This window comes from Anser cygnoides, chromosome 2 (assembly GCF_040182565.1).
Source record: "Anser cygnoides isolate HZ-2024a breed goose chromosome 2, Taihu_goose_T2T_genome, whole genome shotgun sequence".
Classification (NCBI taxonomy): Eukaryota; Metazoa; Chordata; class Aves; order Anseriformes; family Anatidae; genus Anser; species Anser cygnoides.
This window is the reverse complement of record NC_089874.1, coordinates 158,754,465-158,778,563: the sequence shown is the minus strand read 5'-3', so window position 1 is coordinate 158,778,563 and position 24,099 is coordinate 158,754,465. Positions and strand designations below refer to the sequence as shown.

Below are 24,099 nucleotides of genomic sequence, written 5' to 3'. Positions count from 1 at the left end.
TAAATGAGCCCTGGCCCTGAAGGAGAACCACTGTTCTGACCATCTTCGTGCCGCCATTTCAAGAGAAAGAAAATAACTTCTTGACAACCTGTGGAGAAAAATAAATAGGTTAGCTCTTTTTTTTTTTTTTTTTTTTTTTTTTTTCCTTCAGTTTTGATCATGTTTTTCAGTCATTTTTCTGGTTCGGGGCTTTTTTTTTTTTTTTTTTTTTTTTTTCCCTCATATCTGGTTTGTTGTGATTCCAGTGGTTCAAGTGGAAGATGGCTCGTGGATTGGCAACTCTCAGCCCGTTCTTGCAGAGGGAGCCACTAGATCTCTCCCTGTCTCAGCATCTCTCACAGGTCAACAGTAGAAACTGGAGAGCAGTCCACAAAAAGTCCACAAAAAGCAACTCCGATGCGAGTTCCCTTGCAGCTTGCTCTTGCCTTCGCTGCAGAGCAAACTCAAGGTGAAAGAGGAGAGCAGCTCTAACACCACAGCACCCACACCATCTTACCTTGAAGGTGGGAGACTTCTCACACCCGCTAGCTTCTTCTCAAGGGAGTAGGTGAAACATTGGGTTAGCAGAGCTCACAGCAGCCAGTGCAACCACTGCATAGCTCGGGGCTGTCTTCCAACCTGTTTGTTCTCCCTCAAGTCAGACTAGTCTGAGAGGAGCTAAGATACACGTTGCCACGTTGAGTTAGGCATCCTTTTGGTGAATAATCAGGTCTTGCTCCTTCAGTAGTTGTGTTACAACTGGCCACATCCCCAGTCAGGCAGTTCTCCACAAAGATTATTTTTTTTTCCTTACAAAGAAAAATTTTGGCTGGGATTTTTTAGCCACCTCCATTTATATTAAAGAGAGAAAAGCTCTTCGCTCATCCCTCATCGCTCTAATCCTTTCCATGCCAGCTTTGCCAAGAGATATTTTCTAGATTCTTCATCTTTACGGCTTCCTTTTCTTTCAGCCATGCTGCACACCCCTGGGTCCCAGTCCCGCACTCAGGCTGACAGTGAACTTTCTGTTCCAGGGTGTATGTGTCTGCCTCTCACCCGGGCGATGCCAGCTCCGCTTGGCACTCCAGCAGAGCCCGCGAGCTGAGCCATCGATCATCCTGTCCAACGTCACTCCTTCTCCCTGAAGTTTGCCTGACTGCTCCGCTGCAGACGGAATGCTTGAGGGACACTTTGGATGGTATTTGCACCGTGGTCCAAATGCGGAGTTTTGCTTGGGGAGGCCGGATGAGCAGTGCCGGGGGCTGGTCCTCAGAGAGGTTGGATATTTTCTCAGCAACAAGGTCAGAAAACAAGGAGAAAATCCTAAATTGTTGTAGATGTAAATAGATGTGACTGCGACTTCTCTCTAAGCAGAGCTGAAATGTTTGCAAGTACACAGAGCTACAAATATTTCCTGCTCCACAACCCCACCAAAATGCTAATACTCGGATATTTCTCCACTACGCACTACGCCAATCTGCAGCTTGACCCTGCAGCCCGAGAGGAGGAAGGCTGCAACCCCGTGGCTGTGCCTGTACCCTCCATGACTGTCACGCTGCTCTGTGACCCAAAGCCTCCCGGAGACCTCGTCCCTTCCCAGCTGCCCACAGGCTCCACCTCAACCCCCCTCTAGTCACCATTTCCCAGCTAAAGGTTAATTACTCTGGGGGACATTTCCATCCAAGCTGTTGCCCGCAGGTTGCAATCCCTTCATGAGTGCTATTTTTAGACCAGCTCCTTCGTTGCTATTGATCCCAGTCACCCTCCGTTAATTAGATACACACAACACACACAGCATTTGCAACTCATTTATCAATTCCATTCAGCACCTCCATCCCCTGAGATGTAATTTGGAGCCCTCCTTGAATCATGCTATTGATCTTTCCCAGCGACTTTGCTATAGGATTCTCTGTGTTGCAAACTATTTATAGATCCTTCTTCTTCTCCTGCTCTCCCTTGGGGAATCAGAAATGGGCAACGGTAATCAGACTTCTATTTTTAAGAAGGAGTTGATCGAAAGCAGATATTTCCTCTTTTCTCCTTCCCTCTGTTGCTGTTAGCACAAGCGTCTTTCATCAGGTGAGACCTTCCCACTCTGCATGGCGCTTGTAATGATTTTGGTAATGCTCAGGTGACGCGATCCAGGCTTTGCCCTGGAGGATGAAAATTTCGTTTGCTGAATTAACAAAATGAATCCCTCACTCCTCACTGTGTCCAATGGTTTCACGAAGGGCTCTGTGACCTGTTTTGGCTGCTCAGCCTGAGGTGCTCCTTTTAGAGGGCTTCTGTCTCAGAGACTTACTTCTCAGCATGCAGATTTGATCCATTTTCAAAGCACTGGGTTCCCGTTGCACGCTAAAGGAAAGGTTCCCAAAGCCCTTAAAGAACGCGTAGTTAGGACCGAGACAGAGATGCTTTAAGGGAGGGAGGATAAGTAACAAGCCCAGGTGTCCCAGGATTTCAGAAAGACCTAAAATGATACTCGAAAGCAGTCAGGAGCAACTCAGCCTTCATTGGCTAAGACTGCAAATCCCAGCTGGAGGGCAGAAGTTACCATCTAGGGGCCTACAGTCACCATGGGCAAAGTGACACCAGAAGGACAGCCTTGTCTTGAAGCATATACAGAAGTGGCCCTAGGCTTCCCCTGGTGGCACCTACTGCTGGAAAGCTGATGGTGACATGGGGGAGAGGAGCTGGGCAGGCTGCCAGGAGGCGCCCTGCCTGGAGGCCTGCTGGGGTGTTTGGGGCCGGGGTGTTTTGGGGCTGTGTGTGTGTAGCTTCGGTGTTTGGGGCTGTGCATATGTGGCTGTGGTGCCTGGGGCTGTGGTGTTTGGGGCTGTGGTATTCGGGGCTGTGCGTGTAGCTGGGGTGTCTGGGGCTGAGGTGCCTGGGGCTGTGTGTCTGATATTTAGGGTTGTAGAGTTTGGGACCGTGCATGTGCAGCTGTGGTGTTTGGGGCTGTGGTGTTTGGGGCTGTGCTGTTTGATTGTAGCTGTGGTGCCTGGGGCCGTCTGTGTGTAGCTGTGGTGTCTGGGGATGTGCATATGTGGCTGTGGTATTTGGGGCTGTGGTATTTGGGACTGTGTAACTGCGGTATTTTGGGGCTGTGGTGTTTGGGGCTTTGTGTGTGTAGCTGTGGTATTTGGGGCTGTGGTGTTCGAGGTTTTGGTATTTGGGGCTGTGTGTGTTATTGCTGTGGTGCCTGGGGCTGTGTTATTTGGGACTGTGGTATTCAGGGCTGTGTGCGCGTAGCTGTGGTGCCTGGAGCTGTGGCATTCAGGGCTGTGCGTATCGCTGTGGTGTCTGGCACTGTGCATGTGTAGCTGCGGTGTTTGGGGCTGTGGTGTTTGGGGCCGTGTGTCTTCGGGGCTGTGTATTACTGCGGTGCCTGAGGCTGTGCGTGTGCAGCTGAGCTATTTGGGGCTGTAAGCGTCTGGGGCTGTGTGTATAGCCGTGGCGGTCGGGGCTGCGGCGTGCCTGTGGGGCTATGTCCCCACAGCTGCTGCAGCGCCCATAGCCGTGAGGCGCGGAGCACGGCCGGCGTGAGGGGCGGCCCGCCCGTCCCGGCCGTCACCTCCCCACCACCATCACCACGGCCACCACCGCCCGTCCCCGCTTGTGGCGGCCAAGGCGTGGCCATGCCGGGGGGAGGCGGGCAGCGAACGGCGGCGGGGGAGCCCCGCGGCCTCTCCCTGACAGGGCGGCGCCGACGGGGTTAAGCCGCTCCCCGCGGCGGGCCGGGGCGAGCTCCCGCCTCCCGAGCCGGCGGCGGGGCGGCCACGGACACACACCCGGGCACACTCACACACACACACACGGGCACGCTCACACTCACACACGCTCACACACACACACACGCCGAGCACACACACACACACGCGCGCGCGGGCGATGGCAGAGGGGCGCGGGCTTCATTTTCCCCGAGATGATGTCAAGAGCTTGGGAGAAGGAGGAGGAGGAGGAGGAGGACGCTTGCTCTTTTTCTTAACGGCTTTGTTCTAAAACCCATCCTAAATAAACCAGCCCAGGGGGAGCAGCCGCGAAAGTAGCCTTTTTTTTTTTATTATTATTATTATTTTTCTCCCACATCTTTATTTTTATTTATTTTGTGTGTGTGTGTGTGTCTGCTCCCGGGGGGTGGGAGCAAGGCTCCGTCCCAGCCCGGGCAGGTGCTCCAGCGGCGGCCGCCTCCCCGCCGCCCTCCCGGCCTCTTCTCTCTCTCCCCGCCCGCCCGGGGCGGCTCCGGGGCCGCTCCTCCCGCTCGGCTCGGCTCGGCTCCTGCGGGGCGCTGGCTCCCCGCCGCCCCCGCCTCCCGCCCGGGGATGCTGCCCCCAACTCCCCGCCCGTCGCCTGATACCACCACCACCGCTACCACCGCCGCCGCCGCCGCCGCTTCTTTTTTCGCCTCCCCGGACTCCGCACCGCGGACACCTGCAGCAAGCCGGCTCCCCGCCGCCCGCCTCGCACGGCGGCCGAAGGAATAAAAGCGCCCCCAGCCCGTCCCGAGCCGCCCGGCCGGAGATTCCCCCCCCCATCCCCCCCTCCCCTCCCGCCTTCCTCCTCAAGCAGCCCCCGGAGCCCACCCGCTCCTCGGCCCCTCCATCCCCGAAGAAACTTGGGACGGGGCCGGCCCCAGCCTCCCCGCCGAGCTCTGCCCGGGCTGAGGGGGACCCTCCCCGGGGCAATTTGGCGGAGGGGGGGGACCCTCAAGGCACCGCAGGACCCCGTCCCGGCTCCCTCCTTCCTTCTCTCGGCGGGGGCCCCCCCCTAACCCCTGGCCTCGGTGCTGGGGAGGAGCGGGGTGGGGGGGGGGGGGTTGCCCTGGATGGCCCTGCGCACTGGGACGGCTTGGTTTGGGCAGGTCCTGCGCAGAGTTTCCCGGCTCCAAGGCACCTGGTCCCGGCGCTCCAGCAGCCTCCTGTGCCTCTCCTCCGGCCAGGAGCCCGAGCACAAGCTGCCCCCCAGCAGCGGTGGCGGTGGGCGCCGTCGCCTCCCCCGGCAGCTGTCCCCCGGCTGCTGCTGCTGCTGCTGCGGCTGCTGCGGCCTGTCGGATCCCCGGGCGGCCAGGGGGGGACATGGTCCCCTCACTCGCCCCTTGCTGGCGGCCATGAAGCGGCAGAACGTGCGGACCCTGTCCCTCATCATCTGCACGTTCACCTACCTGCTGGTCGGGGCCGCCGTCTTCGACGCGCTGGAGTCCGACAACGAGATGCGGGAGGAGGAGAAACTCAAAGCCGAGGAGATCCGGCTCAAAGGAAAGTACAACATCACCAGCGAGGACTACCGGCAGCTGGAGTTGGTGATCATGCAGTCTGAGCCGCACCGGGCCGGCGTCCAGTGGAAATTCGCCGGCTCCTTCTACTTTGCCATCACGGTCATCACGACCATCGGTGAGTGGCTTCGTTTTGGGGAGGCCCTTCGGGGTCGGGACAAAAGCCCCCCCCCCCCTCCCGGCTTGGAAGAAAGGGAGAGGGGCAAGGGGGCTGTGGCATGCGAAGTGTTAAGTGCTGGATGAGTTTTTTGGCTTCCCTCCCGTGTTATGTAATTCGTGGCTCTCCGCGGGCAACTTGTTGGACTCGGAGGTGTCCCGCATCTCTTTCCCCTGGAGACACATTCCTGTTGTCCCCTGGGTGGGACTGGAGAGGAGTGGGGCTGTGCTGGTGGGGGACTGGGGACTACCAAGTGGCTACCACCGTCCTGTGGCTCGGGTGGTGAGGAGGAGGTGGGGAAGGGGTGGGATGGCACCTCTCGGGGGGTTCCCTGCAGGAGGAGCGAGGCCCTGTTGCCACGCTTCTCCTGGGAACTGTGTGTGCACCTGCACTTCAGAGACACGGGGAAAACTTGGGCAAAAGGCAGCTGGATGAGGACAAAATGAGGAGGGTGTGTGAACGGGCTCAGCCTGGAACCCCCTGTTTGCAGCCGTGGCTGAGCGCAGCCCAGCTTTCCCAAACTTTGTCTTGGCATCGGCGAGGGCTGTGGTGGGGTTCCCACAGCTGCGGTCCTGTCGCAGGGCCTCCCAACGTGTTCCCGAAGTTTTCTTTGCAGCTGGACCGTCTGATGTGTCAACAGGTCACAGAGTGCATCTCCTCTTTGTGGGCATACAGTCCAGCAGGCAGAACAATGCCCGCTGTCGTGCCGGTGTTGCCTAGCTCCCCGGGCATGCCATTCCCCAGGACAGCAGAGGGACCGTCAGCGGACGCAGCCACAGGCTGTCATTTCGTACTTCTCTGCTTCGCTCAGCTCAAACGGAGCATTTCGCATAAAGTTTGCTTCCCTGCCATAAAAATAAATACCACGGTAACTAGAGGCTGCCGTGTGCACGCAAAACTGCTGCGGCTCGGGCTTTGGCTTGGTTAGCAGGTGGTGTTCTTCCTTGTTTTGCTTTCAGTAGGGTGGATTTGCTGAGGCTGTTGACTCGTCCTTCTCTCTGCACTTCTAGATGTTCCCCTCTAATATCTGGGGAGATCTGAAAAGACCTCTCTAGCTCGGAGGCTGCTTGGCAGTGTGTTGTATCGAACACGAAAGAACTAGCTCTCGTGCTAATACATGAAGACTTGATCTTTTTTTTTACCAGTTAGGGCTTGTTACAACCAATTACCACATTGCCACCTGAAGATAGTGGCAGTTTTCAGCAGCGTACGCCGTCCGCTGTCCTTTGAGCTGTGTTTACTTACATTTGTATTTGACTATGTTGTAGCTGGTGCATTAACGTGTCCATTCGAAAGACTATTTGACAGCATGAAGCCTATTTGCCCTTTCAAAGATTAGATTTTAAGTCGCAATCTCCTTTTCTGTTATTATATACATACATAAATAAACATATGTAAGTAGGCTATAGAATATAAAGTAGAATGTGACTTTAGCAGATGACTTCGATTTGCTTCTGTTCATTACGGTGTCCGAACTCTCCTCCTTTGCTTACAGATTCTCTCTTCCTCGATCTGTGTCTTGTCATTTATTTGGGCTAAGTGAACACTAGACTATCGTGCCCTTCTGGTTTACAACAGGGCTTCCACGCACATGCCTGTATACTCACGGTGCCCCATACTCCTGCCTGAGTGGTGGCTGCAATACTTTCTGTGTTCTTAAGCTCAGTTGGTGACAGGTAGAAAAGGCTGTTTTTACAGTATTTTGCTGGTTTGACTGTATTTTACCTGGAAACAAGTACAACTTGCTTGGGAGGCTGTAGCATTTTCTCATGCAAAGAGCTGAGATTCATTTAGGAAGCTTGGAGCCCATCAGCGTGCAGAGGATAGTAGTGTATGTTTCTGTAGGCTGAGGTGCTTTGGGGTGTCAGAATTGTGTAAATTTAAAGCATGTATAGCAATGGGGAACCACAGGAAGGGAAAGGGATAATAAAGTATGGTGCTGAAGGACATTCTTTGACAATTGTTCATTGGGGAAGCTCTGCTCCAGGAGGATACGTGATCCCTCTAGCAAAAGTTTATTAATAGTTACTATCAGTATCTTGCCAAACTTTTTTCTGTTTTGTGTATTTCTTCAGTGCTGAAGTAGCTTCAGGATGTTATCTGATCTACGGGTAGTCTGCAAAAGTGAGCATGGATGGTATTTCTTTATTTTTTAATTTAACCTAAAAAAAATTGGTTCACAAGAGAAAAGCATGACTTTTTGTCTTAAAGTTCTCAGGAAAATAAGAAAAGATTTCTTCTCTGTTTCTTGCCCTGGACAGTGATCTTAAATGTTCATCTTAATCTTTTTTTTTTTTTTGGTGGTTCTTATTTTTAATCTAACTGTGTGTGTGCTCTCACATACATTTCCTTCTCCCTCTGAATCTTTCCAGACACACTTCGAGAAGCACATGCCGTGTATGCATTAGTGAGCGTGCTGTAGGCAGTAAGTGCTCTTGTAAAAGTGCCTCTAAATAACCATCTCAGGGTGATTTTTAAAACAGAGTGAATAAAACCCTCTGTCGCCTATTCCAGAGTGGTAAATCTGTCTCCACGAACTTCTCCTCGGAGGAGTGCAAGAGGAATCAGTGGACCACAAAGTCTAGCGATATGCATATGATAGCAGACTAATTTATGTCTAACCTAATTGCTCTCCTTGATATTGCAACGTGCCTGAAGCGATTCCCTCCTCACCGTCCTGCGTGAAACTCCGGCGGCTTTAATTTAATGCGGGAAGGTTCTCGTGGGCCATGGACTATGGCCCACATATGATCGATCTCTTCTTCCTCCGGGCTCTTCATCCTTCGGGCTCTTCATCCTCCCGGCTGGACGTGGTGCTGAAGGGACAGCTCCGGCAGCCTCCACGCCTCCTCCCCGGCCTCCCCAGCGGGCAGCCTCCGCAGAGAGAGGCTTCGTTCGGGTGGGATCCGGGCGCTGAAGGCCAGGTTGGGTTGGCTACAGAAAGCTGAAAGCCTCCCGCGCGAGGCGAAGCACTGAGCGTTGGCCAACTCTCACGTTTCCTCGAACCTTCAGCGTTTCGCCTGGGGTAGGGGGCGGGAGGTTGTTGCTCGCTTGTCAGTCCGACTGCTAAACAAAGAAGCCAAGGCTGATTGAGTAAATGGAACCATTATTTATTTATTTATTTATTTGTCTATCTATTTATTTATTTATTTTCCACCTGTGGCAACATTTTTTTTTCCTACTCCCCAGGTGCAATGCTGTTTTTTCTTTTTTTTTTTTTTTTCTCGTATTTTTTTGAAAGAACTGCAGGTGCTACACATTTTTATGGCTCTGCTCTTAAAATCCACTAGCAGAAGGGAAATATCACGCTTTCATGAAGTTTGGGTCCTGCTTGAATCCTGTGAAAGTTTTTAGGTGATCAGAACGAACTAATAGGCTGTTCTTGGCTGTTGCCAGTTGCTGAGTTTATTTCGGGATCGTTCTCACTTCAGAGTTAGCTAGTATAATTTCCTATCCATTTACAGTTACACAGCCAAAACGATGACAGAGAGTGATTTAATCCAGTTCTCCATCCAGCTATTTGTCTTTTCTGAGAAACACTGCAGAATATGCCACTGAGTATCAAGAGGCTGGCTACGATGAATGAAAACACCAACTTTTGAAAATAAAAAGTAGCTCCTAGGGTTCCTACTAAGTTTTGGTGCCCTTTTCTACAGGTTTATAGGAGTGGCTAAACTGCTTCTGTGTTAGCAGGTGTCGACACTGTCAAAATGTGTTGTTGGTATGGCTATCGCTCTATCATTTAGGCCTTAAAGGGTGATAGTCATACTTGATTTAACACCACTGAGCTCTAGTAAACACTGAATATTTCTGGAGGCTTGTGTAGAATGTAAAGAACTGAAAGCTGTTTATGTCACCCTAAAATGAACTGAAACAACAAACAGATTGAGGATTTTTATTTATTTATTTTTTTTTCCTAGGAAGTGACTGTAAGGAGAACAAAATTGAAACAGTGTGTGTGCTGTGAATTGCTAGTCTCTTTTTCTAGCTTTTAGGCCTTTGTTTTCAGTCTCAAACCTACTGTAAGTAGTGAATGAAGTATCCTGGTGAACAGAGACAAAAGATTTTTGGAGAACGTGGTGCAACGTCTGTAATGATGAATGGAGAAAGCACCTACTGACAGCTGCTTGGCTACTGATATCTAAAGATTCAGGAGCTGTTTATATCCAGAGGAGGGGATGGCTTACTTTTGGCACATGGTGGCCTCACAGCGAATTTGAACGTGTGTTAATGAACTAAGCACGCACATGCTTAAATCCAGATCAGAATAGTTATTTTGTCTCCTTATCCTTTCTCTACATCACTTTACCCTTCTGTAAAATGGGTATAAAATACTCGCCAAGCTGATAGTGTTGCGATGTTTCTAATTTGGGTTAGAAAAAGATACGATGTTACGTGTGAATTGTTTTGTCAGTCGTGCTCCTTCTTTAAGGCCAGCCTCTTGTGGTTTGAGTCTGCTTTTGGTTTTTGATAGATGGCAATATTTAAAAGCAGTCCATTGAAAAGCTGTGAGTAGGGAATCATGTCAGATGGACAACTTGCAGTGGAAAGAAAGAAAAGAAAGGAAGACAACAAGACATAGAAGGAGAAAGAGAACAAAGAGACCAATATTTCGTTCAGTTAACTGCTGCACTTGTGAGTTGCTGGGGCCATGAAGGTCATACCTCATTGAAAACAAACAAACAAACAAACAAACAAAAAACCACAAACCAAACCAGAAAACAACCAAGACAGAGTAGATTAAAGCCACTTTATTATTAATAAGCTCAGGTGAAAGTAGAGAGCAAGATTTTCTGGTGATACGAGGGCTTGTAGATCCACAGAAGCAACGGATCTATTCTGATTCACACCACCTGAAGTTTCAGTGGAGATTACTGGATGATCAGAACTTGTAATATCTGCTTGTGGCATCTCCTGGACAAAGAGGAGGTCAGCTTCTGTGAGCCACATGAAGATGAAGTTTATGTAGAGTTTGCTCCCTGAATATTTAACATATCCTGCATTATATTTTCATACTATATGATTTGTCTCGTGGAGAATTAACAAAAGAAAACAAAACAAAAAATAATATCCAAATAATGCTGTGCTAAGACAGAGGGGACTTGGTATGGCTTCTTTGCTTGCTTGCTCACAGAAACAGTTCCTGAGTTCTTGAAAACTGGTTTTGCAGTGATACCTCGCATTCCTGCCAGAGGCACATTAAAAAAAGCTTTTTAAAAATCACTGATAAGAAAGGCAAAAGTACAGCTCAGACTGATGCTGAAGTGCAACTTCCAGCTGTATGGCTTACTGGCAGGGCGAATGCCTAGTAATAGTCTGAAAACAGTTATGGGGAAGCATCGAGAAACCTCTAGCCACTCTGACGGCTGATGGTGTCAGCAGATGTCCTTAGCATAACCTGGGTTGAGAAATTGGTATTGGTTTTTTTTTTTTTTTTATTTTTTAATATTTTGTGCCCTTTCTTTTCTTGCTGACTATTATTCTTCACTTCTTTCTTGAACTGAAGCAAGTGAGATTTAGATTAGGCACTAGCAAACTCTTTCCAGCTGTCAGGGTAGGTGTGTGCTGGAAGAGATTGCCTAAGGAGGCTGTGGCATCTCCATCATTGGAGGGTTTTGAAAAGAGTTTAGACAAACATCTGTCAGGAATGGTTAACTTATAGCTGCTTTTGCCTTTGGGGTGGAAGATGGACTGGCTGACCTCTTGAAGTCTTTATCAGCCGTATGTTCTACAGTTTTCTTTTTCCACATCTCAAACTCTTGTAGTTCCTACACTGGTTGTTTTTTTCTGGAAAAGGAAAAACGGGGATCTTTTACATTTCATTTTCTCCACTATATATTCTTTGCTTATTGATTATTTTTCTATACGGTAAAATCGTTTATGTGCCTTTGCAGGTGTCAGCATAGAAACATCTTTGTTTGCACCCTGACAAGGCGGTAAGTTAGAGATGTCAGTGAGTCTTTAGGGATAGAAATTAGCTGAAGAAGGAAATGATCCCCCCTGATTCAGGATGGCAAGCAGAAATTTTCAGGGCCAAATTGGGAGGGAGAGGAGGTGTTCTAGATGAAGAATAAGGGAAGAAATTTATCTGCTAGCTTTGGGCTTGAGCCTGCTTCACTAAAAAGAAGTGGAATCCCTTTGCTTTCTCTGGCAGCAGCATCAGAACTATGAGGCTTAATCTATGGGACAACAGATTAATGGAAAGCTTTCCTTTTCCACAACATGTGTTTTGGGGCAGACCCTGTTGGTCTGGCTCAAAGCAAGGACCAGAATGCTGTCATCTTCTCTTGAATGCAGCCTGAACTGAGGTGCTTAGTTCCTTTGGTGCTGGAGCACATTCCTTCATGAATGCTGAAAATGATGCTCATGGCTTCGAGCTGGAGTTACACAGCACTTTATATTCAGAATGCTGTTCTGACATTAGGTGATTCATCTTCACAACACCTCTGTGTAAAAATTATCCTCAATTTAGAGAAAAGAAGATAAAATGACTTTCTGAAGATTCAGGTTGAGAACTATTTCTAATTGCCTAGCAGCTCACTTCTCTCTTTCAGACCACATGGCATTACTTTATAGCCAGATTAAACAGTGAAGATGAACCAAAGGCACAGCTCCATAATGAATTCCAGGTGATATTAGCAAACTCCTGCAGCTCAGGTCTTCTGACGTGCAATAAAAGCAGAACCTGGAGCTTTACTATGTAAAGGAACATTTACAGTTCTGGGTAATTATTTGCCAAAGACCTTTTAGACTTTTTAGGTACCTGGTTCCTTTGCATTTTTCCTGACAATCCTTGACGGGATTCGGATAGTGGCTGCATGAAATATCCCCCTCCCCTGTAACAGATGCTAGCAAGGACACTTGCTGATGATGCAGAACTAATCAGTAAGAGACCTTGCTGCTTCTGAGTTGAACTACAGCTTACTGCGGGCTTGCAACAGATGTTTGCTGCGTGTGGCTGGCATGGTCATCTCCTTTTGGTTTGGGGATGTTTTTGAATAAAGCCATGGACTACTTCAGAAATTTCGTATATGTAGATGCATATGTGCATACGTGGTGTAGTGCAAATTAATTTTAAACTGTTGCCTTCTCTGAATGCATCCATGGGATCCAATGACTCTAAGCTAAAAGGTATGGATAGTGGCCTTCCAATGGGTTACCTACGTCCTACTAGGTGTCTGTGGCTTGACTCCTTCCAGCTAATGTTGATGTTGAAAATGCACCTGTGGCAGTTTCTTTGTTTAAAGTCAGATAAGGGAATCTATGGATTAGGGAGTTTAGGAAAAACAAACAAACAAAAATCAACACGGAAATTAAGGCCTGATCCAAAGTCTGCTGTAAATAATGGAGAGACTATTTGGACTCAGAGTAGATTTGGATCAGGCCATTATAAGACATCAATTCTACAGTGCAGGGAGCTGTATTCTGTAGGAAACCATTTCCCCCCAAATATCTGTAATAACAATTTTCAGATTTTTCTTTTAATAACGAAGCAAACATTTTGTGGAGTGCTGAATTTGACATTTCTACTGATTTTTAGTTTATTTAACTGAAAGTGGAAGGCTCAACCATACACCTCCTGAATACCTTTACCTTAACTTTCAAGAAATAGAAATCTCAAGGAAGAATGTTCATGGATTTTATTCTTTTTATTTGTTTTGATGGTGTTGGTTTACTTTTTTTAACTTTGTTTTCTTTCATTGCTGCCTGACATTAACAACCTCTTCTGATCCACTGAGACTTTTCGTTTTTGCTTTTGTTTTTGTTTCTTTTTGAAAGTTCAATGCCTACTTCTTTACTGTTTCAGGGGGAAAATCTTTCCATTTTTTGAATTTTTTTTTAGGAGTTAACTGACCTTTTTTTAATGTCTGGCCAATTGCTACAAGAGGCTTATGCAGTAGTCAGTTGAGTCAGTTGGTTAAGGGGTTCAGTATCCTTTTTACCTGCTTTCATTACAGAAATGATTCAGGCATGTCAGTGAAAGACATATCTCTATTAAGGACTCGTGTATTTGTTACTTGTTAGGACGCTTAGGAGGGAATAGGCTGTCTTGTCCTTTCAATTCCCTGCACCAGCAAGAAAGAAGAGCTTCAGAGAAAAGCAGGCAAATAGTGGGGTTAAAAGGTATCTGATGGGAAGTTGATTGTCTCCTTGCTCTGCTGTCACACAAGGGGGTCACTCCCTTTGCTAACTGTTTGAGCCATCTCCAACAGGAAAATTTCAGAGAGCTTTAGGACACGGGCTGATGAATGAGACCTACAGCAGCTCTCTAATTGTGTAGTGCAGGAGATCAGCTGCAAGCAAACATTCGTAGTCTCCCAATTTAGGGATATTCTTGATGTGCTGAAGGAAAGGTAGGAATAAAAGGGATCTGCTCCCATGGCAATTGGCACTGTCAGCAGTTCCCGATGTATGCTACCATTAACTCATTATGGAGACATTTGAGTGCAGATGGAATATTTTATTTCTTCCACCACCTTTTCTTTTGATGTCCTGTAGAGAGGATGTCCTGCTCCTATGTTTAAACCACCACGGGCCATTGCTATGGGAACTGTATCAGACATTAACTGTTGTAACACACCTGTGACCACCTGGAGTTTTGAGTTTTCACTTTCCTACATCCCGCACCCATCTGGATCTTTTCAGGACCAGACACAGTAGGAGAAGGTGTCAAATACTCCTGTTTCAGAGGTCTAGGCCTCTATTACTTGAACTAATGAGCAGTTGCTGTTAGCTGTTAATAGTCTGGACTATATGGTGAAACAGGTCTGGCTCCACTCAGTGAAAACAGAGCTACTGGCAGCAATAATTTTTAAAAATCTGGAGTTTCGTACTTACATTGGCTCTGTTCCGGAAGTGAGGGGACCTGCGATAATATGAACTGAGCAGCAGGAAGCACAAGGAGCCCTCTCTATAAGCCTCTGTGTCCCAGCTATATTGTATAAGGCACTGCATCAGAAATGTTTTAAAACTCTTGATGTAATAAAGGTGATTGATTATAATCTTGCACCTTGTACCTGCAGAGGCGACTAAAAGTCTCAGCACTCCTCCACAGTTGTTCTGTTCTTTGTTAATTTTTTGGGGTTTCCAGAGGTAGACCAGGAGTTGTAGAAGAGTACCTTTCATGATAAAGCATCTAGTGTTTTCTGCTGAGGACTAGAAACAGCAGAGGGATGCCTGTTCAGTATTATTCAGAATTGTTACGTGTACGAGGCTGTCAAAAAATCTGAATTGCCTTAGACTCCTAAAGAGAAAAACAGCAAAAATGGAAGTCTGGCAACCAGTGTTTGGGGATTGAGAGGCTGTCTGAGCTTTGTAAGGCATTTACACACCATAACTCCCCCATGTCCTCCATAAAAGTGCCTGATCTATTGCTGGTTTGCTGCTGGACACCAAATATGACCTATCTTTGCAGTCTTTTCTGCAATATTACTTAGGTGTGTTAGAAATGAGATAAAACTAATTCTAGTCAACTGATAGTTAAAACAGTGACACTAGATCTTGATCATTGGAAGCACCTGGAAATCCCAAAGATTTAACTGAATTCTTCAGTTGATCTTCTAACTGACATATTAAGAATCAGTGATCTTCTCAAGCTCTCTCCTTCAGAGTTTCTCACCACCTTTGCTACTTCATGTGGCAATGAATATCCCAAGACGAGGATGTAGATCATGGAATCACAGAATGGTTTGCGTTGGAAAAGATCTTAAAGACCATCTAATTCCACCCCTGCTGCCGTGGGCAGGCACATGTCCCACCAGACCAGGTTGCTCAATGCCCCACAGATGATAGCTGTTCAGTCTGTACTGGTGCAGTCGGGTTTTGCATTATTTTTTGGTATTTTTGCCTGACAAACAAATAAATGAGCATCCAGTCTTTTGGCAGCAAAGGCTTAAGCTCATGATTTGCTCTTAAAACACATCCTGCCTAGTAGTAAAAGGCCTGTTATTTAAAGGGCACTTTTCAAAACAATTAGGGCTTTAGTAGCAATGTGTTTGCCTTAATGAGTGCACTCTGCCAGTCAGAGGAAACAACATAAGCTGATACCTACTCATGTAGGCCAACAGAAGCAAATTAGCAGTGTTACAAGTCAGTTCATGAATGTACTGCACATCCAAGTGGTTTGTTTTAACACTTGAGAAGCACTTGATATGATTCAGCATGGCTTTATTTTTGTTTTCTTCCCAAATATCCACCCCCAATTATATTTTCATTTAGAAGCCTTTGTACCAGTCCTATCCTATTAAGCGATAACCTAATCTGTATGGGCTGCATTCGGCTCTGCTTTAACTGTTGGACTGGCACCAGAGATAATTTTCCACAAAGCCTCGCAGTCTTCCTGCATCGCTTCTGCTGCATGAAGCTTGATGTCAGTGCCCTTACAACGTAGGCAGACCAGCTGCTGGCACTTTGGTATTTGGTGTTGATTTTTTAATCGTGGCTTTGACGGTGGTTTACCTCTGTATTGCTGCTTCCAAAGCTAGGAAGATGAGTAAGTTCTGGCTTATTTATTTATTTATGTATTTTTATTTCAACAGTTTTTTTCTTTCCTCAAGATGAACCACAGTAAAGGCTGGTGATACCGAAGAGATAGAAGCATGGCATGCAAGCTTGGCTCTGAGTATTTAGCAATAGGTATCACGAGGAAAGTTGCCGGCTCTCGAACATTTGTGGTCCTGATTTGGATGACTAGTTGAAACCTGGCTTGCAGGTCGGGTGCTAAGCAGTTAAAAAATATTTCCGTGATCTCTTTGGAAAGAATCCAGCCTGGGCTTTTCAGATCTGACCAAAGCCACAGCCTGTTCCTGAAGAGCTTGAGTTTGGTACAGTGAATAAGAAAAAGCTATTAAACAGCATCAAGGAAGAGTTAGATTAGCTACAGAGGGAAAATCTTTTTAGCAGTGATACTAGTGAAACACTGAAATACATTGCCTGGGGAGGGTGTGGGCTCTTTTTTGCTAGGTCCTGAAGAACAGGATAGACAAGCATCTGTCAAGAATGACCTATGCATGCTGTCCTACCTCGCGGCAAAGCATTGACTAGTCTCCTCCTGCCTGATTTTCTCTGGTTCTGTACGCACACAGGCTGTTTGAAGTTTGTCTCAGATCTTGCTTGGGATCTATGTAAGTTTATCCTGTCCTTTTTTTGCTAAAGGTTCCTGCTTCCCTAGGGGATTATTGGCGCATCCTACAATTTTGTCTCCAGCTGAATATCTGGATAAGAATCAACGTCTCTTCTCTTAGCAGCAACTGCTCACTGTCAGCTCTGTCACCAGTTTTTTTATGGCTGCTGTTTGAACAGTTCTACTGGTGGCTGTTGCAGGGAAAAGCAAACACACTGCCTATCTCTGAAAAAGGGACAGGAGACAACATGGGGAGTTAATGCTCAGTCAACCTAAATTTGATACTCAGAAAGATATTTGACCAAGCCGGTAAACAATCAGTGTGAAAGTACCTAGGGGATAACAAGGGACAAGCTGGAACCAGCACAGTTTTTTCTTGAGTAACTTATGTCAAAGTTATCTGAATTGTTTTTATTTGTTTCCTTGTTTGTTTGTTTTTCAATAGAGTAGCTGGTTTAGTTGATAATGGGAATGCAGTAGATCTTGACTTTTATTGCATATATATATAAAATAACATTATAATAGCACTATAATAACATTGAGTTCTCATAAGTACAGTAGAAAAACATGGGCTGGACTGAATTAGTACAGGGGGGTGCAAGGTCTGGAAGCATACACACTGTGGACTAGAGGTTGCAGTGTGGCAGCACTTATCCCATGTCTGACAAGAGCACACTCTGCGCAGGTGTGGGTAAATAGGGCAGAAAACACAAGCCTGGTTGGCCTTTGCTAAATCTGCCACTGGATAATTTCACAACAGGAATAAAAAAAAATCTACAATAATTATTAGTAGTTTTTTGTCAGATTGGATGGCCATAACATGTATGGTCTTACGAGGGTCTGTCTGGTGGTTGGTACTATTCAGTTTTCCCATTAATGGCTTGGCTGAGAGAACAGAGAGTACACGTATTATTAACTGTGAGAGGGGTGGCTAGCACTCGGGAGGGCAGGAGCAGAATACAAAATGATTTTGATGAATTGGAGAGATGGTCTGAAATCAATATGATGAAATTCAATAAAGACAAGTGCAAAGTATTACACTGCAGAAGGAAGAATCAAATGCACCCAGAGAAAAATGATGTGAACTGACTAGATGCATGTACTGCAACCAGAACACGGTGATAAAGTGGATTGTATTCTAAATACAGGTCTTTGGTGTGAGATGTCCAAATCAGGCATGTGTTGGATGCAAGTTACAGAAGCAGCTATTCTGTTTCGTTAGAATTGGCATGGCATCAGCTTGAAAATTGGGTCCAGTTTTGGGTGCAGAGTTTTGAGAAAGGGACAGAAAAATCAGTGTCAGGAGGGGAAGCAACCAAAATGCTAAGAGAATGGCCTGTCTTCAGTGTGAAATGAATAGAGATTGTTTAGTCTGGAAAATGAAGGGAGGAACAGTGACAGCCTTCAAATATTTATATTGTTGTTGTAAAGAGGACAGCGATAAGTTTCTCCACATATCTTCCCACAGTGTTTGCAGTACAGCATGGCAGATGTAGACTCACTGCCAGCAGTGAAAACAGCTGTCACATCATCTGCAGGGAGCCTCCCACGTGCCAGTGGTCGGATATTTTTCTGAAGAGGTTAGCTGTCCAGCAGGCGTGGGCTTGGTGTACTTCAGCCTTCCTCTCCGCTGAATGAACTAGGTTACCTGTTGAAGTCCCTCCAAGCCATGTGTTCTAGGAGTGGGAAGCTGATAACTGCTATACAGGAGCTAGTGATAATTTGAACAACCCCCAAATGATGGACTGAGGTCTAAGCATCCTGAAAGAAGTCAAATAGTTGAATGAGGTTCCTTCTAGTCCTCAGCTGCTGGGCTTGTATACTCTATGGGTGTTGCTGAGTACCACGCTAAATGCACAGCAACATTTGCTATCTGGCAGTGGGCTTCATTGCAGTCAAGGCTGAACTTGTCTTTAAGAGAACTGTTTTGCTAGAACATGCATCAAAATGCATCTTGCAGCTCCTGCTCATTTTGCGTTTTGGGTTACAAATTGTCATGTTGAAACAAAGAGGTTTCTCCTCTTTCCCTAGATCCCATGCATACAAACCAGCAATTTCCATAACACAGACAATCATCCAATCTGTTATCTTGGCAGACACCAATGCGTTTCTACTTTGGAGGAAAGAAACCTATCCCATAATACACCTGTGCAATATATGGCGATGGTGATTTCGTTGCTAACCCCCGCAGCAATCAGTTTATGCCCTCAAGCATGGGATTTGATTATCCTTGTCATTATCTTAGCTACAAATGTTATTAGCAGCCATAAAATTGTCCATTAAAGTGAGAGGAATTACTTGCCTGTACCAAGGGGAGAACAGATAATTTACTACACAGATTTTAAGCCCAAATGTACTTTTTTTCCGGAAGAACCCTCTAAGCCTTTGTACAAGCTTCCATTATTTTTTTTAAGTATTTCACAACTTGCTTTCCCTTCCATGGCCTTAAGTTTGGGTCTTTATACTGTAATAGTTAGATAGATACATGCTGTTCTTGAAATAATCCCAGAATCACGACCATATAGTTCATCATGTTCCATGGCTTGGGTGAATTTATCCCTAAACCTGGAAGTGCAGATGCCCAAACGTTGGTTGGGTTCCATAATTTCTAGACTTCGGTATTGGCACAGGCTTCATTTCCACACAAATGATTCTGGAGGTCTGGGACTGGCTTGGCATGCATGGACTGACTGTAACATCACCGGTTGAGTGTAGAACCAATTGATTTGCTTCTGGAAGTGTCATTTTTATAGGTTTTCTTGATACTGCCGTAGTATGTTTTTATGAGAGGAAGAGATGAGATATCACAGGGACCAAGAAAAGGTGCTGTGGCTGAGTGGGTGAGATCCAGTGTCTGAAAATTTTCTTTGTCTTCACCGGGACTGGCTGATTCATTCCCTTCCCACCACCTTGTTAATTCCTGTTCATGTATCAGTTCACCATAAAGCTGCTTTTTTATTCCCATGTGGTATTGTGTTCCCACCCCCTTCCATCAACAGGGAGTGGGAGAGACCACCTACGTCTTTCCCAACAGACAAAAATGGTGGGTCCTGACAGACTGGGACAGATTCTGATCACAGTTGCTCTTTGTAAATCCTGTGGAACCAGGTTGTTTCAGTGGAGTTATTGGCTTTAAACAGAGATGAACGTGTTCAGAATCTGGTCTTGAGAGCCTGTATTTTGAAGGAAGTATCCCCTCCTACTCATCCAACAAATTCACACACACACACAATGCAGCGTCAATATTAGCTCCTGTAGCAAATGGAAAATGTTGCAGCAGCCTGAAAAAAAATAGAAAATGTTCTCAAACAGGGCTTAAGAAAGTAAATAAACATCATATAACCAACAAAATCAATACAGTTCCTTATTAGCCATTACAGATATCTCTGTCGTTGTCTCCATCACACTACACAGATTTCAGAGCTGTGGAAAATGTATAACCCAGGGGACCTCATTTCAGAACTTAGAGCTGCTATATTAAATGCAGGGTCTTGGGCAGGAGGCCTGACAGAGATTGATGTTTGTAACAGGTTTTCCCCTTTCTCCCCTGAAAGAACATTAACTGAACAGAACAAGTGTAAATATATATCCAAAATGGATACATATTCATGGCTGTTTCAATGTTATTAGAAACAACTCCTCAAAAGCTCTCGTTTCCTGAGTCATCTCCATTGACTGAAAAAATGACTTTTCAAGAACAAATATTAGTTTCAGGACGTCCAAGACGGGGACAGCCTTTTAGCTTTCTGCATTCTGAAAGCTTTATATTATTCAGTTGTGCTTCTGCTTGGAGAGTGTCCTAGACAGAGGAATGTCCTTATGCTTTCCAGTCTATGTCTCATCACCTTCTCCTTTTACTCTTCACATCTTCCAACACACCCAGTAATATTCAAGCTATTCTTGCAGGCTTCCCTATCGAATTTGTTCAAGCCAAGCTACTCTTGGCTGCTGAAGGCGTTCCCTCTTCTCTTTGAGAACCTGATGCCCCTTTTGATCTAGGAAGTAAGAGCAAGGACTGTGGACTAAGCAGGTGGTTAATGATCTTCCCAATCAGAAGACCATGTCATTAACAGTTTCAGTAGATGTGATGTTAGATTTGAAAGGAAGAAATCGTGCTCTTATGACCCAGGACCATTCTTTGGTTGCTTGCCTAATGTACATAATATTGGGGGAACATCCTATGTCCTTTGGTGACTTCTGCTTCCATTCACAGTGCAGAGCTCTTTGCCAAGGAGAAGCTGGCACGTTTTCCTGCACAGCACATTGGTAGAGACTTTGAAGAAGAGGAAGAAGCTGAAAACGTCTGTTAGGACAAAATGGACCATTGCTTGGACCATTCATTCAGGTGATTTCCTGAAACAGAAATGTCTGGCTTTGTTGGTCTGCAGTATCCTAGCATTTTAGTTCTGTATACTAGAAAAGGTGTGCTTAGCATCACAGAATGATTTGGGTTGGATGGGACTTTAAAGATCATCTAATTCCAGCCCCCTGCCATGGGCAGGGACACCTCCCACCAGCCCAGGTTGCCCAAAGCCCCATCCAGCCTGGCCTTGAGCACCTGCAGGGATGGGGCATCCACAGCTTCTCTGGGCAGCCTGTGCCAGTGCCTCACCACCCTCTCTGAGTGAAGAATTTCCTCCAAACACTAAATTAAATCTCCCCTCTTTTAGTTTAAAGCCATTACTCCTTGTCCTATCCCTGACAAAGAGTCCCTCCCCAGCTTTCCTGTAGGCCTGCTTTAGGTACTGAAAGGCCGCTGTAAGATCTCCCCAGAGCTTTCTCTTTTCCAGGCTGAGCAACCCCAACTCCCTCAGCCTGTCCTCATAGGAGAGGTGCTCCATGCCCTTGACTCTCTTTGTGGCCCTCCTCTGGACTCCCTCTAATACTTCCATGTCCTTATTGTGGTGGGGGCCCCAGAGCTGAATGCAGGGCTCCAGGTTGGGTCTCACAATAGGAGAGTGGAGAGGGACAATCACCTCCCTCACCCTGCTGGCCACACTGCTTTTGATGCAGCCAGAATATGATTGCATTTCCAGGCCTCAAGTGAACATTGCCAGCTCACGTTCAGTTTTCATCCACCAGTACCCCCAGGCCCTTCTCCTCAGGGCTGCTCTCAATCTGTTCTCCGCCCAGCCTGTGTTTGTGCTTGGGATTGCCCCAATACGTCTGCAAGGCCTTGCATGTGGCCTTGTTGTTCACCCGGGCCTACCTCTCAAGCCTGTCAAGGTCCCTATGGATGGCATCCCTCCCCTCCAGCATATCATCGGCAAACTTTAACAAGGATGCACTCAGTCCCACTGCCCGTGTTACTGACAAAGGTGTTAAATAGTACAGTTAAATAGTACAGGGTCCCAGTACAGCCCCCGGAGGGACATCACTCATGCGTGAGCATGGTGACTGAGACTGCTCGAGAGCCCACAGGAGCTGTGTTTCACTATTTCTTTTTCTGTTTAGAATAGTAGAATTACCCGAAATTTGAATATACATATATAGGTAGGTAGAAAGACATTTTTTTAAAATATATAACCTTTTGATGTGACATGCTCCAACCAACAAGCGTCCGTAGGCCCTTTGGGACGTCCACAGCCTTTCATCTTCAAGGGGAGGCTGAAGGCTTTTGTCTCTCCTCTGGCTTCCCCTTCACCTCCCAACTGCAGTGCTTGGTGTCAGCCTTGCTTCTCGGAGTGCCTGCAGCATGAGCGAGACCTGGGGGCCGGGGTTTCCTGTCTCTTTAATGGCGTTCTGCGAGCTTGTGCTCAGCGAGAGACAGAAAGATCAAAGGCTGTGCGGGTGCACGGTGCTTGGTTTTGCTTACACCAATATGAATCGATTGACTTCACTCGGTTATGAGGGATTTACAGCTGGGGGAGAACAGATTCTGACCTAATGGCTCCAAAAGAGGCTTTTCGTGGATGAGCAATGTAATTAGAGCAGGGGAACAGACAGATTTCGTGACTCATCTGTGGGTCTGCAGTCTTTTCTTTGCTTCTACTAGGGTGTTCACTAATGTTACCACACTTTCATTTCACCCGTGGGCTGATCTAATGAAGGATCAACCATTGCTTGAACAGAGATCCCTATTCAGCTGCAAACCGTCCTCCAATCTTCGTGTCACTGTGCAAACTTTATTAACCTCAGCGCACCCTAGGAAGAGCCCCAGCAAGCTCAGAGCTGGGCACTCAGGTAGTTAGGAAAATTTCCAGTTTCATCCTTTTTTGGAGTTAAAACAAATAAAAAAGCGAGGTGGGGAGCAGGGAGAATGAATTAATGACTCGGTCCACTTACTAATCCCAAATACCTGTCTTAGCAGGGGGCAAAGTGGTGGAGCACATGTGCCAACATGGACTTGCTCTATATATACAGCTGAAAGGCAGTACATGGATTTTGAGATCAGAAAAGCCTTTCCTTTAGAGTTGGTTGGAGGCCTGTGGATGAAATGTGTTAGTTAAAAGATACCAGTCCACTGGAACTACAAAGCATCAGTTTGGGAAACTTCATTGAGGATGTTCCCCAGATTTGGGGAGGAGGAGGTAATGGTCAGTGTAAGAGGGACTGGGCATGTGTTTGGAATGAACAGAGGTGAGCGTAGTCACAAGGCTCTGGCTTATCTCCTCCAAGTGTCTGGAGGTCATGCTGGGCACAAGGGCCCGATGGAGAGGTGGCAGCATTGAGGAGGTGGACGTGGTGCTGCTCTGGCTGACGGTTCTCCTTCAGTCCCAGTGCAGTAGGAATTGGAGTCAGGGGCCTGATGTTGCAGTTTGGCTGGTGACCACAACCATGAAAACACTAGCAGGTGTACGTACCAGCTGAGTAGGCAGCAGCTCCTAACCTGCTGCATGAATGGTCCCACCTCTGCCTCACCCATCTCCTGTTTGAGCAGGGCTTGAGCTGTGGCACCTCTTCACCATCAGAACTGTTCCCGTGGCAAGCAGCAATGGCCTTGCTTTGGTCCGCCAAAGTAACAAGAACCACTAGTTTCAGGTGACAGTAGGGGAACAGTGGTGCGATGGATTTGGGTCCAGCATAGGACGGGAGAGGTGAGAGACACCACACATGGCATCATTGAGGGTTCATCCAAAAAGACTGGAGGCCATGGATATGGGGAACCCAGACAAAGGTGCCTGTCTTTGTGTGCAACCCTAACTTTTGTGCCCGTGTGTTATCTTCTGAAACCTTTGAGATGCCAGGGTGCATCCACTCCAAAATCACAACCTACTGCAGCTATACCCCTGCTAGCTTTAGCCCTACTAATTGGGGAGCTGCTGGTGCGGTGCTGTGCACAGATTATAGGACCCACTGAGCAAGAAGGTGAGTTGCTGTGTGCTGTCACTTGGCAGTGACAACAGCACCGCTATATCTGCAGTTGGATTTGATGTTCATTTTCTTCTAATTTGCCACTCACTGAAACTTAGAGCTAGTCATGATGATTGGTCCTGTCCTTGGACTCAAGCCCTGCTGCACCGGGCTCTGTACCAGCGTGAAATTCAGGGTGATTTTGAAAAAGTGTCTAGAAGACCACAGAACTAAAGCTCCATTTTCAAAAGTAGCTTTTGCACTTAGGAGGCTCGT

The 24,099-nt window shown here is 46.8% G+C and overlaps 1 protein-coding gene across 1 annotated transcript in view; it reads left to right on the top strand.

The window, feature by feature from the left end:
- The first annotated feature begins 3,829 nt into the window (after window positions 1-3,829).
- KCNK9 (potassium two pore domain channel subfamily K member 9) overlaps window positions 3,830-24,099 on the top strand; it is a 99,808-nt gene continuing 79,538 nt past the window's right edge. The window contains exon 1 of the mRNA XM_013193367.3: window positions 3,830-5,369. Within this exon, the coding sequence (XP_013048821.2) occupies window positions 4,805-5,369 (565 nt within the window). The 5' untranslated portion in view covers window positions 3,830-4,804. The remainder of the gene's footprint in view (window positions 5,370-24,099) is intronic.